At 42.8% G+C, this 15944-nt stretch overlaps 2 protein-coding genes across 6 annotated transcripts in view; one reads left to right on the forward strand and one right to left on the reverse strand.

The window, feature by feature from the left end:
• Nucleotides 1–6440, reverse strand: part of SUPT6H (SPT6 homolog, histone chaperone and transcription elongation factor) — a 32885-nt gene extending 26445 nt beyond the window's left edge. The window contains exon 1 of one of the 4 annotated variants that reach the window (XM_047080723.1): nucleotides 6343–6440. The gene's annotated coding sequence lies outside the window, so the exon portion shown is untranslated. Of the gene's footprint in view, nucleotides 1–5992; nucleotides 6015–6297 lie in introns of those variants that run through there. The other 3 variants (XM_047080720.1, XM_047080722.1, XM_047080724.1) reach the window with 3 other exon arrangements.
• A 258-nt stretch (nucleotides 6441–6698) lies between these two features.
• Nucleotides 6699–15757, forward strand: SDF2 (stromal cell derived factor 2). Of its 2 annotated transcripts, XM_047080726.1 has the most exons (4): nucleotides 6869–6959; nucleotides 7230–7390; nucleotides 10070–10266; nucleotides 15076–15757. In XM_047080726.1, the coding sequence occupies exons 2-4, from the start codon at nucleotides 7282–7284 to the stop codon at nucleotides 15361–15363; spliced, it is 594 nt and encodes a 197-aa protein (XP_046936682.1). In that variant the 5' UTR covers nucleotides 6869–6959; nucleotides 7230–7281; the 3' UTR covers nucleotides 15364–15757. The 2 variants fall into 2 exon arrangements, with proteins under 2 accessions (XP_046936681.1, XP_046936682.1); XM_047080725.1 differs by lacking the exon at nucleotides 7230–7390 and having other exon boundaries at nucleotides 6699–6959.
• The last annotated feature ends 187 nt before the right edge of the window (nucleotides 15758–15944 follow it).

The following is a 15944-nucleotide window of genomic DNA, read 5'->3' on the forward strand; positions in this document are numbered from 1 at the left end:
CTTGTTATAATTTCTAAATGAATTAATATGCCCAATTTTAATTTGTAATCTGGTAAATATCAAAATATAAAAATCTCATAAACAGTGATAGATACAACTCGGATACACAAAATGTCTTTGGAGTCTTAAATCATCTTTAAGACTACAAAGGGGTCCTGGGGCACCTGGGTGGCTCAGTCCGTTAAGCAACGGACTTCAGCTCAGGTCATGATTTTTGTGGTTTGTGGGTTCGAGCCCAGCCTCGGGCTCGATGCTGACGGCTTGGAACCTGGAGCCTGCTTTGGGTTCTATGTCACCTTCTTTCTCTGCCCCTCCCCCCTCACACTGTCTCTCTTTCTCAAAAATATAGAATTATATATATTTTTACTTTTGAGAGAGAGCGTGTAGGCTGGAGGAAGGGGCAGAGAGAGAGAGGGAGACAGAGGATTGGAAGTGGGCTCTGGGCTGACAATAGATGTGGGGCTTGAACTCATGAACTGCAAGATCATGACCTGAGCTGAAGTGAGATGCTTAACCGAGGCACCCAGGTGCCCCATCTCTCTCTCAAAAATAAAAAAATAAAAAAATAAAAAAAAAAAAGAGAAAGAAAAAAAAGGATAAAGGTGTCCTAAGATCAAAAAGTTTAAGAGCTGCTATACTATATGATTGTGACACACCCCACAGGGTGGTGATACGGAAAGTCTTACAGTTAGACTGATGCTTTTTTCCCCAAGAACTGTGTCCTTAAGGTAATTTACTTGAGTGCTGCCAAAATTGAGTACCTAAAACTGCTAATTAAATCTGGTGCTCTAATTTTAATCTTGACATCACTCCCCCCCCCCCCAGCTCTGAACTAAACCATTAAAAATAGATTTGGGTACAGCAGCCCCCACACACAGCTTACTTTAATTAGGCTATCAGACCCACAAATTCAGTCTGATAAAGTCTTAACATCTTCACATTAAATGCCAGCTCCTGCAGACCAGATGCCCTCCAGCCTACTTAACAGAGAGAAACAGACAGCCTACCTGATGAAAACAACAGCTTTCTTCTGTCCCGGGGGGCAGCTGGTGCTCTGTGCTACACGCAGCTTTCCTCTCAATCCCTAGGTTAGCAATAGAGTACATGCTGTGCCATAGCTGGGGAATGCTTCCAATCTAGCTCACTGCCAAGACTTCCAGCTAAAAGATGTGTGCCAGAAGCAATCCTGACTTGCTGCAGCTTGTGGGAGCTAGATGGGCAGAAGGTGCTGCAACAGCACTGCAGGCTGAGGCTGGCAAGCAGCAACTATTCCAGAACAAAAACATTATGTATTTTTTTCAAGTTTATATACTTATTTTGAGAGAGAGGAAGTGTGCACACACACATGAGTGCAGGAGGGGCAGAGAGAAAAAAGGATGGAAAAAGAATCCTGAGCAGCCTCCACACTGTCAGGGCAGAGCCTGATGCGAGGATCGATCCCACAAACTGTGAGATCGTGACCAAGCCAAAACCAAGAGGTGGACACTTAACTCACTGAGCCACCCAGATGTCCCCAAAATACTATTTGCTAGCATAGGATTATTATTAATATGATATCTGAGGTGGGCCCAGTGTAGTTCAGATTTTTTATTTAGTACTTGTGCTCTTGAATTTTCCCCATATTCAGACCGTAAGTTAAATCTGATACTGAAATAGGTCTGGAAGGGCCAGGGGTAGTAAAAGGAAGTTTCTCCAGGCAGAAGCACAGCTGCAGTACAAGATGTGGCTCAAAGGGAGAGGCTGGTTGTTACCATGACACTCTCAGGATGAGGAATGGAGCTAGGATCAGATTGCCACAGGGAGGCCCTTGGCAGTCCCTCCTTTTGAACAAGATGATGTTGGAGGCAATTAAAAGGAGACCAGACCAGAGCGAAGATGTCTGTTAATTCCCTCCACTGGCAGCTCAATTAACATTTACTTTTTTTTAAGGATTAAGCTCTGTGCTGGGACTTGGATATATGAAAATGAGTAAAATATGCCTTTTACCTTGGTAGAACTCACAATCTTTCTCAAAAACCTCGTAAATAAAGTTATGATAAAGCATAGTGAACATTGTATTACAGTTATATACCAGGACTATGAGAACAATATGAAGAGAGAGGTCAGAGAATGCCTCAGAAAAGGTGATGCCTGAGTTGAGAGGAGTTAAGAAGATAATCTGGAAAAAGGCAACATGAATAAAGGCTTAGGTCTGAAAGGGCCTAATGGTCTGGGGAATAGCCCCACAAGTCTGATGTGGAGTTTAAACTATAAGGCAGTCTGTATGTTATGAGCAAAAGCCTAGGACTACCCAATTTGAAATTCAAAAACCTAAAAGTTTAATCAATGAAGTACAGAGTTCACTTATGACAAGTTCTTTTTAATTCAGAACTCTTAAAAAAAAACCTAATCGCATCAAATCAAGATGTTAAAATAAAAGGTTAGGGGTGCCTGGCTGGCTCAGTCAGTAGAGCATGCAACTCTTGATCTCAGGATCATGATTTCAAGCCCCATGTCGGGTGCAGAGATTACTTTAAAAAATACAGAAAAGGTTAGCTCTACCTAAAATCATTTTAACGTGCACACCACATTTACAGAAAATAACAGCCTTATGATCTTTTCAAATACATAGTATAAAAAGCATTATCATTGGGGTGCCTGGGTGGCTCAGTCGGTTAAGCTAGATCTCGGCCTAGGTCGCGATATCATGTCATGGTTCCTGGGTTCAAGCCCTGTGTCAGGCTCTGCGGTGATGGTGCAGAGCTTGCTTGGGATTCTCTCTCTCTCTCTCTCTCGCTCTCTCTCTCGCTCTCGCTCTCGCTCTCGCTCTCTCTCTCTCTCTGCCCCTCCCCCGCTTGTTCTCTCCCCCCACCCTGCAAAATAAACTTAAAAAAAATTATGGTTAACAATGACTACTAATATTAAGTAATTTAAAATATCAGTTATCTCTTTTCTTTCCACATTTCCTTGGGGAATAAGGAAAGGGCAAAAGAGGAGCAGAAACAACTGAAACATGTAACCAGAATCAGAATCCCTGCAACACAGGGAGTAAGTTACTGAGCCTTGTGCCACACACACTGGGGAACATATAGTTCCTGTCCTAGCACAGGGGCTATCAAACCACAGAGGGCCAGATCTGACACTGCAGTACAAAATCAGATACTGATAATATATAAGTGAACAGGAGTGGCCTAATTTGGCCAAGGAGCTTTAGTCTGGCGACCCCTGAGCTACAAGTACAGGAGTCATTGAAAGAATTAGTGACCAAGGTACCATGGGAACCTGTGAGAGTAGACTCCAACTTGGGTCTTGAGGAAATGACTTTTTTTCCTTAAGTTTATTCATTTTTGAGACACAGAGACAAAGGGTGAGCGGGAGAAGGGCAGAGAGAGGGAGACACAGAATCCAAAGCAGGCTCCAGGCTCTGAGCTGTCAGCACAGAGCCCGTTGCGGGGCTTGAACTCATGAACCGTGAGATCATGACCTGAGCTGAAGTCAGACACTTAACTGACTGAACCACCCAGGTGCTCCTAGAGGAAATGACTTTGAATAAACACCTTAAGAGTGTGGAGGAGTTAGCAAAGGGAGGAGCTGGCTTCTTTGGTGTAAGCGGTGATGATGGAGAAGGGCACTTCCAGCAAAAGGCCCAGAATGTGCTGTGGCAGGGACAGTGAAGGCCAGTTTGACTGGAGAGATGGAGAAGGGTTCATAATGAATTGGGAGTATAGTCATAAGGGCCTTGATAGGATAAGTTAAAGATTTTGGACTCTAAAAGGTGCCGGGAAGTCCCTGTAGGGTTTTAAACAGAATTGACTTAATTTACTTACTAACTCAACAAAGATTCATTTGATGGGTGCCTACTACATGTCAGGCATGTGCAAAACAAAGTCCTTTCCCCTAGGATATCTGTATTCTGGTGTAAGAGACAAACTGCAAACAAAATAAGCCTCTTTGTAAGTACTAGGAAGGAAATACTCTCACCTCTGAGAGGGTGAGGTTAGGCTGAGATGTCAAGAATGGGTAGGATGTGGTATGAAGAGCCAGGGGAAGAGGTTCCTGGTAGAAAAGGTGGGCAAGAACTTGGCATGTCCTAAGGTCAGTGTGACCAGAGAATGGTGAAGGCAGCAGAATGGAAGGGGGTTGAGGGGCTGCACAAGTGGGGCTATCAAGGCCAAGGAAAACCACTGGAGTGTTTTAAACAGACTTGACCTGCTATGTGGAAAACGAACAGCAGGGGTATCCGAGTGGAACCAGGGAAAATTGAGGATACTATTGTTGGAGCCCATGCAAAAGACGATAGTGGCTTGGAAGAGGGTGGTAGAAGTAGAGATGGAGAACCTAAGATAGATTGGAAATATACTTTGGAAGTAGAAATGACAGGCCTTACTGAAAGACTTGGGGGAGGAGAGTGGTAAGGAAAAACAACAACAACAACAACAACAACAAGATAACTCTCAGAGGTCTGGCTTTGGTAACCCTGTGGATGACAGTTAACACTTAGAGAGGGAAGACAAGGTTTGGAATGATGGGAAAACTACAACGTTCTTTTTGTTATTAGGGACGTCTAAGAGACATCCAAATGGAGCTATTAAACAGGAATTCTGTGTACGATTCTTGAACACAGAGAAGGCTGGGCTAGGGGTTTGAACTTGAGAGTTGCCAGCTTTCAGATGGTTATTAAAGATATGAGACTGGATCATCTAAAGGACGCATGCAGAGAATCCAGGATTAAACTCTGAAGGAAATTCAACATTCAGACAGTAGGCAGAAAGCAAAAGTGGCTAGGAAAGGAGACTGAGAAGGAGCAACCAGAGAAATGGAGACAATCCAGGAGTAAACTGTGTTGCATATTCCAGGGATTGAGGAAGACGACGAGAACAAAGTATCCATGAGATCCAGCAATACAGAAAACACTGGTAACCTTGACAGAAATTTCAACCAAATGGTCAGAAGAGAAGACAAACTAGTATAGCCTGAAGAATGAATAAAATTCAAAAAAGCTGATACAAGTAGAAATCTGGCTATGAAGGGAAATAAAAAACTAGGATGGTAGTTGGAGGGGGATAAGCGGGATACCAGAGCAGAATGTGTATGTGATGGGAGCAGCTTTGGTAGGATTGGGTGACTAATTTTATCCAGGAGTAATAGGAAAAATCCAAGGATTTTACACAGAATTCTGATCATGGCACCATTTATTGAGACCAAGAACACAGGATCAAGGGCAAATTTACTTGCCTCCAAAGACCATTTATTTCCACTATACTGGGTAGGCTTCTTGTGAAGATCTATTGAGAAACAACCGTGAAACACGCCTGAGCCTCTCTAGACTGCACCACTTCCAGATGTGATTAATCTCTTAATGAGGTTTAAACCTCTTAGGGTAACAATACTATGCTAATCTAATCTAGTAGCCATACAAGATTGAAAGAATATATTTGTATTGGCTGAAGGAACACTAGTGATGTAAAAGGCTCTAAATTCGGCTGATAAGGGAGTAATCATACTTTTGCAATGAATACACTGAAGACTTTAAAACCAGTAACATCCAGATAAATAGTGCAGGTAGGCTTTTTTTCCCCCGAATAAATTAATCAAATTCAAGACTGTTTACATTGTCCATGTTCATTAATAGCAGCGGTGTAACTTAATACTCCCTTGCTACTTCTGATATTACAGTGAATTTCCACGGACGCATTTTCAAAGAGTTTAGGCCTCCTCTTAAATAAAAATAAGTATCACTTCTTCAAACAACCTAGAAAAAGAACTGCTCCTGCTGGTTCAAGGTACTGCCTGGGGAGAAAGGCAGAAAATGGAAGAAAATGAAGTTTTCACTTAATAGCTCATTCTGATGTTTGGGTTAGGCGGTTGATGAATGCAGGCATCTATATAAAAAGTTCTAATTTTATTTTCAACAATCGGAAAAAAATACCATTTGGCATCACCCTCTAACTTGATGGTCGAGCTGCTGAAAGCTCCGTAGGTTTAACATCCCCAGAACAATAAATTCGATCACCTGATCCTGACTCAGAAGCCTTAAGTCCCTTCCATTCCCAATCTTTTGGCGTGGCCCAATTTTCACAAGCTGCGAGAGAAGGACGGAATCCCGGGAAGCCTGTTGATACAACAAGGCGACCAATTCACCGGTTCTGGGTAGCACAGGGTTGGGAAAAGCGCTGAGACTCTAGGCAACTACTCCGGTTTCCTCCTCCTTTTCCTTCATAGAGCAGTGAAGGCCGGGGGCCCCCCTTCTTCCCGCATACGGCTCCCCAATACCTCTTCCCTTACGGGACCAGGCCCTAGGAGCCTAGTTCCTCTCACCTGCCCCATTCGAGGAACACGCTTTCCAGTCCGAACTTTACCTGCCTGAAGCCCGCCGCTACTCCGGTGCGCTAAGCCCCCACCGCCGAAAATGGAGTCGTCGAACCGAGACTGGGAAAAGATAGTACGGACCCACCGCACGGCCCCTCCGCCGCCACCGCCGCCGCTGCTGCGTCAACGTGCTACGTCACTTCCGGCTCCCTGTCACCGGGAGTGGGCGGGCCATTTCTTGCTCTCTCCTCTCACCCGGCTCTCGAGGCTTCGTTTGGGAGGGCGCGAAAACTGGCAGAAGTGGCTCAGGAAGAAAGTGTCGCAGAGACTTGAGAACAGAGCTTGGGGATCGAAAACGTCAGGCCTGGCTTCTTCCTCAGGCCGCTCTAGCCAAAGGAACCATAAAGACTAGACTAGGGCGTCTCCGTTTCCTCTTCTCTGTGGTTCCGCCTGCAGCTTCCGCTTCCGGGGAGGGGCCTAATTTTTCTTCGAAGATTAGGGTTTCTGCGCTATAGCTAGGATGGCCGTGGTGCCGCTACTGTTGTTGGGCGGTTTGTGGAGTGCTGTGGGAGCGTCCAATCTGGCTGTCGTTACATGCGGCTCTGTAGTGAAGCTACTCAATACGCGCCACAACGTGCGACTGCACTCACACGACGTGCGATATGGGTCAGGTACTGCCACCCGGGTTCGGGTGGGCTGGGAAGGCCTGGTAGGCTCCGGAGGGGGCGGGGCCAAGAGAATATCTGAGGGGTGTGGTCTGGGAAGGTTAGGGGATCCTGGGATAGGTTCCTGAGGTTTAGAGGCGGAGAATCGGAGAATTGGGCTTAATAATTATACTAGCTTCTGTCTGGTGAGTTATGTACCGGGCACATTGCACGGATGCTTTTTTGGATTTATGACATTCTTACGAGGTAGAGACGATTGTTATCCTCATTTTACAGATGAGGAAACAAACTCAAATAAATCACATGCTCAGAGCCTTGCAGCTAGTGAATGACAGAGACGGGGTTCGAACCAAATCTGTCCAGTTTCAAAGCCTGCTTTCAGCTACTCCAGGCTGGCACTACTCAGTGCGGGAGAGACAGACATGTAGAAAATTACAGTAAGTGCTGTATCTCTGAAGTCTTGAACTCCAAGACCTCACTTTTTAACTATATTTCCTCTGTTCTAGCTATTTTGTGTTTTATACTCGCTCTTCAATCCTTTTCCTTTGTCCTCTTTTTACTCAAATTTACCCTTGTAGAGAATTTAAAGCACTCATTGGAATTGGGGAGGAAATCATTTAGAGGGCTTTTTAACGTAGGACATTAAAATGCTTAGTTGGTGGGTTCATTCAATAAAATTTTATTATGTCCCTAATATTGTTCTAGATACAGGAGATATAGTGAGCCAGTTAGCAAGTTACAGGAAAACAAAAACTGACCAAAAAAAGTTCAGCTAGTGAGATGTGAGAAGCATCTAAGATGATTGCTAGATTTCTGTCTTGGATGACTGATGATATTAGCTAAGAGAAGATGGGGGCTGGTCCGTGGCTCATGATTCTCAAAACTCATCTGACCAGTTAAACTAGGAAAGGAATTGAGTTGTCACTGTTGGGATGTTTTATAATCCTAGCAGCCATTCAGTGAACACCTACTATGTGCCAGCTTGTTACTTTTTAATTTGATGTAGTTTCCTAGTTTGGATCTACTAAATCAGAATGTGGGAGAGAGGCCTGACAATAGTAATGTGTAGATTTGCAAGTTTTTCAGGTGCTTCTAATGGGCAGCCAGATTTTAGAACCAGATTCAGTCCGGATCTCAAAAGAAAGATCTGTGCTGAGCCTGAGGTAGAGAGTTAAGTACAACATCATTGTACCACAGGGCGGGGAGTTGAAAATATCGGGAAAGTGAGATTGCTCAGGATGAACTGTGGTTCTTCTCAATCTGGTGTCAATTTGAATCCCTTGGAAGAACCTGTTGAAGCATGTATCAATGCTTTTGTCCTGACCTCCAACAAGTATTTAAGAATAGATAAGGATAGGGGCACCTGGGTGGCTCAGCTGGTTAAGCGTCCGACTTCAGCTCAGGTCATGATCTCTCGGTTCGTGGGTTTGAGCCCCGAATCAGGCTCTGTGGCTGACAGCTCGAATTCTCGAATTCTGTGGCTCCTTCTCTCTCTGCCCCTCCCCTGCTCACACTCTGTCTCTTTCTCTCAAAAATAAATAAACATTACAAAAATTAAAAAAAAAAAAAAGGACAAAGGTAGACTCTGGGTAATCCAAGATTTAAGGGTGGGAGAAAACTCTACTGGCCATACTACTCTGAACACACTCAATCCCATCTGATCTCTGAAGGATAGGAGAGGAAGTGGAGAGTTGAATGGAATATGAAAAAGTGGAAGACACCAAGTGTAGACCATGATTTAGTGAAGCATGGCAGTGATCCAGGACAAAGAGAGCTGTAAGGCTGTAAGGCAATAACCAGAAGTCAGGAGGGAGACTTGATTTTCTTTCTTTCTTTTTCTTTCTTTCTTTCTTTCTTTCTTTCTTTCTTTCTTTCTTTCTTTCTTTCTCTCTCTCTCTCTCTCTCTCTCTTTCTAGATGTAACGAAGTCCATTGTGAGTGGAAGAGGCAATAGCGAGAAACTGGTAGTTTGGCTACATTTACCCAGATAACTGTGGTATAAGGCATAATGTGTTAAGTGGTAAAAGGCGAGTATCGCTAGGGTACTGAAGGCAAAGCTAGGAGGAAAGGTGAGAGTAACTAGGAAAGTGTCTTGAGTACCTTAAAGAACTGAGTAATAGATGAAAGCCTAGGGAAGAGAATATTCCTGGAGTTTATAAGAGAAAGTGGTCTCTGATATAACTTTACAGAAACTTGACAGGAAATGAAGCTTCATGGGAGGCCATGTGGTAGAGTGGTTAAGAGTGTGAGTTCTAGAGTTGGGCCATCTAGGTTCAACCCCGGCACTGTCTCTTGGTGCTGTGTGGCCTTGGATGTACCTTTCTGACAGTGCAGTGTAAAATGGAGATGATCGTGATGATAAGACCTACCTAAGAGAATATATGCATGTATGAAATAAGAATATTCAGGCAAAAGGTTTGGATTGGTATTTGATGTTAAGAAAGTGCTCAGTACACGTTAGCTACCTAGCAACTTTTACTGTATGTTTTACTTTTTCTTTATAACCTTGTAGCTATGTATTTTTAACCCATAGAATTGTACCTCTTGAGGCAGCATCAACCAAATTCAGAGGACTCAAGAATACTTTTATAACATAGATCACTTACAGGAATTAAGGAGCTGCAACAACCGCTTGGAGTAAAGTTGACAACAAAAGCTAATCTCCTTTTAATTGTGAAATGTGACAAAAGTAATACATTGTAATGCGATGTGACAGTAGTAAACGTTGAATAATAGTAAATACGTTTCAATTGTATGATTAGACACCTGACAAATCCTAGGTGCTATCCAGGATATTATATATAGGTAAACAATACTCGTGCTTCAAAAAAATGAATGTAAGTGCATTTATTTAGTGCCCTTTGATGCAAATGCTTAGAGTTTTCTGACACAGTACACTGTTAATTATAATTTATCAGACAATACTATGTAAACATGTTTAGTATTTTTCACATATTTTTTAATGCTGTAGACAAAAAAATATTATCAAGCTCAGGGTTTCCTCTCTACTCCTCCAAACCTATTTTATGCACAGGGTGCATTATTGGCCTTAAGAAAGAGAGTGATTGGTTGAGCTCACCCTTTTCCTTCCTTTTTTTTTTTTTTTTTTGACTGCAGGTAGTGGGCAGCAGTCAGTGACAGGTGTAACCTCTGTGGATGACAGCAATAGTTACTGGAGGATACGGGGGAAGACCGCTACAGTGTGTGAGAGGGGAACCCCCATCAGATGTGGCCAACCCATCCGGCTGACACATGTCAACACTGGCCGAAATCTCCATAGTCACCACTTCACCTCACCTCTTTCTGGGAACCAGGTGTGGTGGCATCCTGTGCATTACTCCATTGAGTGGTCTGATATCTGGGTTCTTAGCTCTTTCTTTTTTAGGTGTAGCTGTTATTTTTGTACAGATCTGGAGAATTGGCTTTGTCTCAAAAGTGTTGAAGGACATTGTTTCTGGTCAAAGTAGAGATTGTGCATCTAGATGAAATCAAGAAATGAGGAAAGAATAGGTATATATTAGCATATCATAAGTCACCTTGATAAATCCTGCAATAAAGAAGCCCAGTGTTGACACATGAAAAGATGCTGAACATCACTCATCATCAAGGAAATGTGAATCAAAACCACAACGAGATATCCTTGGTCAGAATGGCTATGATCAAATAAGAACAAGCGTTGGCAAGGAAGCAGAGAAAAGGGAACCCTTGTGCACCATTGGTGGGAATGCCAACTGGTGCGGCCACTGTGGAAAATAGTACGGAGTTTCCTCAAAAAGTTAAAAATAGAAATATCGTATGATCCAGTATTTCCACTACTATTTATCTAAAAAAAAGGAAAACAATAATTTGAAAAGATAGATGTACCACTATATTTATTGCAGCATTATTTGCAATAGTCCAGATATGGAAGCAACCCAAGTGTACATCAGTAGATGAGTGGGTAAGAAAGATTTGGCATAGACATATATACACAATAGACTCAGCCATACAAAAGGATGAGATCTTGCCATCTGTGACAACATGGATGGACCTAGAGGGTATTATGCTAAGTGAAATAAGTCAGAGAAAGACAAATAGCATACGATTTCACTTATATGTGGGATCTAAGAAAACAAACAAAAAGCAGAGTCAGACCTATAAATGTGGAGAACAAACTGATGGTTGTTGGAGAGGAAGGGAGTGGGGAGATGGGCAGCATGGGTGAAGGAGTGTGGGAGATAGCAAGCTTCCAGTCACAGAATGAATAAGTCCCTTTGACATGGATGAAAGCTACAGGATAGGGAATATAGTCAGTGGTATTGTAATAGCATTGTATGGTGACGTGTAGTTACACACTTGGGGTGAGCATAACGATATATATAGACTTGTTGAATATACATCTGAAACTGATGTAACATTGTGTTTCTACTATACTTAAAAAAAACAAACACAAGGAGAGCCTGGGTGGCTCAGTTGGTTAAGTGTCTGGCTTCAGCTCAGGTCATGATCTCACAGCTTGTGAGTTTGAGCCCCACGTCGGGCTCTGTGCTGGAGCCTGCTTCTGGATTCTCTGTCTCCCTCTCTCTCTGACCCTCCCTAGCTCGCTCTGTGTCTGTCTCTGTTTCAAAAATGAATAAATGTTAAAAAAAAATAAAAATTAAAAAAAAAACCAATGTTTTCCAAACTTTGAATAAAAATTATTATTTTAAATGATGCCAACTAACCATATTAACAAAATGAATTAGGTTTTGTGCCACTTTCTTATTTTTATTTTTTAAGTAAGCTCTGTGCCCAGTCTGAAGCTTGAATTCATGACCCCCAAGATCAAGAGTTGCATGCTCTACTTAGCCAACCAGCTGCCCTAGTATCATGCTACTTTTTCAAGCCTTGAGCTTTTAGGAGATATGGACCCCTTAATGACTGCTTCCGTCCTACCCCCACTCTGCATATAGTTTTCCATACTAGCATCTTACATTAGGTAAATTTCATGCAGTCTATAAAGTAGTATTGATACATTGATTTTTTTAAAATTCATTTATTTAGAGAAAGAGTGCTAGTGCCAGCAGGGAGGAGGGGCAGAAAGAGAATCCCAAGTAGGCTCCACACCCTCAGCACAGAGCCCAGCTAGGGGGGTCGAACCTGTGAAACGCGAGATCATGACCTGAGCTGAAATCACAGGTGGGATGCCCAATTCGCTGAACCACTCAGGTGCCCCTTGTTATCAACCAGAGTCCAAGGTTTATTTTGATTTCCTTAGATTTTACCTACTGTACTTTTTCTGTTCCAGGACCCCATTCAGGCTACCACATGACATTTAGTTGTCCTGTCTCATGCTACTCTTAGGTGTGATACTTTCTCAAATTCTTGTTTTTGATGACCTTGGTAGTTTTGAGGGATGCTGGTCAAGTGTATTATAGGGTGCTCCTCTAGTGAGCTCTGTCTGATCTTTTTGTCACAATAGATCAGATTTACAAAGGTTTTTGGGAGGAAGGCCACAGGAGTAAAGTGGCATTTTCATAACAGAGTCAAGGGTACATACGGAGCTGCATGATTATGTTGGTAATTGATTACCTTGCTGAAATAAATAGTGTTTGTCAGGTTTCTCTAGTAAAGCTATTCTTTTCTTCCTCCTTTTCATATTGTGTTTTTGGAAGGAGGTCACTATGTACAACCCACACTTAAGGAATGGGAGTTATACTCCCTTTCCCATAGAATAGAGTAGCTACAAAATTTATTTGGAATTCTTCTGCATGGGAGATTTGTCTCTTTTTACTTATTTATTCAATCATTTATTTATATCAGTATGGGCTCATGAATATTTTATACATTGAGTTATGATCCCCTAACACTGCCTTTATTTTTTGCGCAAATTGTTCCAACTTTTGCCATTGGGAGCTCTTTCGTTTGTCTCCTCCATCCATTTGACATACTCCCATTTTTGTGTGTGTGTGTGTGTGTGTGTGTGTGTGTGTGTGTGTGTGTTTTAAACTGTCCTTTCTTTCTGGCACTGAAAGATACTCTAGGCTCATCTTGTATATTTCTTTTTAGTTTTTTCATCTTGTATATTTCTTGCCCCAGTCCTTAGAATCAGCTATTCCTCCAAGAAGGTCTGTTTCCTTTTATCGGAGGATGATATTAGAAACCATGATCTTAGCTCTTACATGAGTTTGTTGCTACTGGGGTGTGTTGGATCTTTTAGGCCTTCTCACCTGACAGAGCAAAGAAACGTGTATATGTATACATGTATTACTAAATGTTTATATGCATAAGGACCTGTATCTGTATTATGTTAAACATGAGTTCCTACTGACATCTCCAACTATATATAATCCATTACCACTTAAGTCATTCTAGCCTCTTCTCTTTACTTATTTGTAAATTTCCACGCTAACAGATAATCTGGCTCCCACCACTGTTAGTTATTACTTGTTCAGTTCCATATGCAAGTATAGTAGAATTGTTAATTATGTATAGTTCCTTTTGCCTTTAGTCTTACAGACTCTGTTTCCAAATGACTGTTTTATTTATTTATTTAATCTTTTATTTTTATTTATTTTTAAAGAAACGTTATTTTGAGAGAGAGAGCGCGAAAGGGGGAGGGACAGAGAGAGAAAGAGGCAAAGAATCCAAAGCAGGCTCCAGGCCCTGAGCTAGCTGTCAGCACATAGCCTGATGCAGGTCATGATCTTGTGGTTCGTGAGTTCGAGCCCCGCATCGGGTTCTGTGCTGACAGCTCAGAGCCTGTAGCCTGCTTCAGATTCTTTGTCTCCCTCTTTCTCTCCCTCTCCCACACTCACGCTTTCTCTCTCTCTTTCTCAAAAAATGACTAAACATTAAAAAAATTAGGGGCACCTGGGTGGCTCAGTCCCTTGAGCGTCTGACTTCGGTTCAGGTCATGATCTTGCAGTTCGTGAGTTTGAGCCCTGCATTAGGCTCTATGCTGACAGCTCAGAGCCTGGACCCTGGTTTGGAGTCTGTGTCTTCGTCTCTGTGTCTCTGCTCCTCCCCTGCTTGTGTTTTCTCTTGCTCTCAGACATAAATAAACATTAACATTTTTTTTAAACAATTAAAGAAAAAAAGGACATGCTTAACCGAGCTGCCCAGATGCCCCTGTAACTTTTCTATTGCACTAGAAATTCTGAATATTTGGCTTTAAGGGGAATGGGATTAGGAGAGAAGTGGAAGAGAGACTGCTATCACTTATTCTATTATTTCATTTAGTTCTTACAATTATTCTATAATGTGATACTGTCATCATTTTTTAGATGAGAAAATGAAGGCTCAGAGGAGTTACACAGGAAGGAATGGAGCTGGGGTTCAAGGTCTGCCAGTCTCCAGAGCCCATCTCCCTTTGTAACTTGTGTTGCTCACCAGGTCACTTTAAATGTAGTTAAGGGAATGGGGCAGGAATACTTCAAGTCAAAGAACAAGAGTAAGACTGTAATAGAAAACATAAGGCAAGCATTGGATTTCTTGTAAAGTAAGTGTTTGGAACATAATCCTAGGGCAACTGATTTCATGTCCTTTGTGTCTTTTTATTTATTTATTTATTTTAATGTTTTTATTTATTTTTGAGACAGAGAGAGAGCATGAGCAGGGGAGGGGCAGAGAGAGAGGGAGACACAGAATCCGAAGCAGGCTCCAGTCTCTGAGCTGTCAGCACAGAGCCCGACGTGGGGCTCGAACTCACACACCGCGAGATCATGACCTGAGCTGAAGTCGGACGCTCAACCGACTGAGCCACCCAGGCGCCCCACGTCTTTTTATTTTTATTTTTTTTTTAATTTTTTTTTTTTTTCAACGTTTATTTATTTTTGGGACAGAGAGAGACAGAGCATGAACGGGGGAGGGGCAGAGAGAGAGGGAGACACAGAATCGGAAACAGGCTCCAGGCTCTGAGCCATCAGCCCAGAGCCTGACGCGGGGCTCGAACTCCCGGACCGCGAGATCGTGACCTGGCTGAAGTCGGACGCTTAACCGACTGCGCCACCCAGGCGCCCCACGTCTTTTTATTTTTAAATAACCCTGGAAAGCCTCTTATTTTTCACCTTGGGTAGCCTTAGTTTTCTTCCCATTCCCTCTCTGTCTCCTTCCCGAGCCTATGTGTCAGTCATGCTAATATTGCAACCCTTTGTGTCTTTCAGGAAGTGAGCGCTTTTGGTGAGGAGGGTGAAGGCGATTATCTGGATGACTGGACAGTGCTCTGTAATGGGCCCTACTGGGTGAGGGATGGTGAGGTGCGGTTCAAGCATTCTTCCACTGAAGTTCTGCTGTCTGTCACCGGAGAACAATACGGTCGACCCATTAGTGGGCAAAAAGAGGTACATGGCATGGCCCAGCCTAGCCAGAACAACTACTGGAAAACCATGGAAGGCATCTTCATGAAGCCCACTGAGTTGTTAAAGACAGAAGCTCATCACGCAGAGCTATGAGTCTGGAAGCTGTGAGCCAGTGCCACCGCACAGGGTTCATGACATTTGCTGCTGCTGCTCCACCTTGGGATCCCTGCCACAGGTTCCCCGGGCAGTGGCCTTGTCACCACTGAGATGAAGATGCATGACAGAATACAGTGGCTGTGGCTGGAAGCTTCAGCCCTTCACACTTGAATTGGTTGTTCTCCCAGACTTTGGGTCAGTTCTTTTTGAGTACAGGACTTGCTGGTGAAGGAGCACATACTTTTTGTTCGTATTGATAAAACAGAAACTGAGGGAGATACGTCTCTTAGTTGGGAACTTTTTACTCCTCAGAAGCTTGGCATCATGCATTATTGATGTGTGACTTTTCTCCTACTTTCTCCAGAATGATAAAGAATTTCATTATTAGTCATCATGTTGTCATTTATTAGGTGTGCTATTTCATAATCTGATTGATCCTTGAGTCTTACGAGAGTCACCGCTACTACTCTTGAGATGCCAGAAACCTTTGGTGTGGGCCCTTTTAAGAGCCTTATTTGCATCCAAACTTTTTCTCTGTTTCCACTTTCCGAGCACCTCAGTTTTACTAGATTTTTGAC

The sequence above is a fragment of the Lynx rufus genome, unplaced genomic scaffold, assembly GCF_022079265.1.
Source record: "Lynx rufus isolate CCGP_SWC_20201006 ecotype Redwood Valley unplaced genomic scaffold, mLynRuf1.p SCAF_18, whole genome shotgun sequence".
NCBI classification, from domain to species: domain Eukaryota; kingdom Metazoa; phylum Chordata; class Mammalia; order Carnivora; family Felidae; genus Lynx; species Lynx rufus.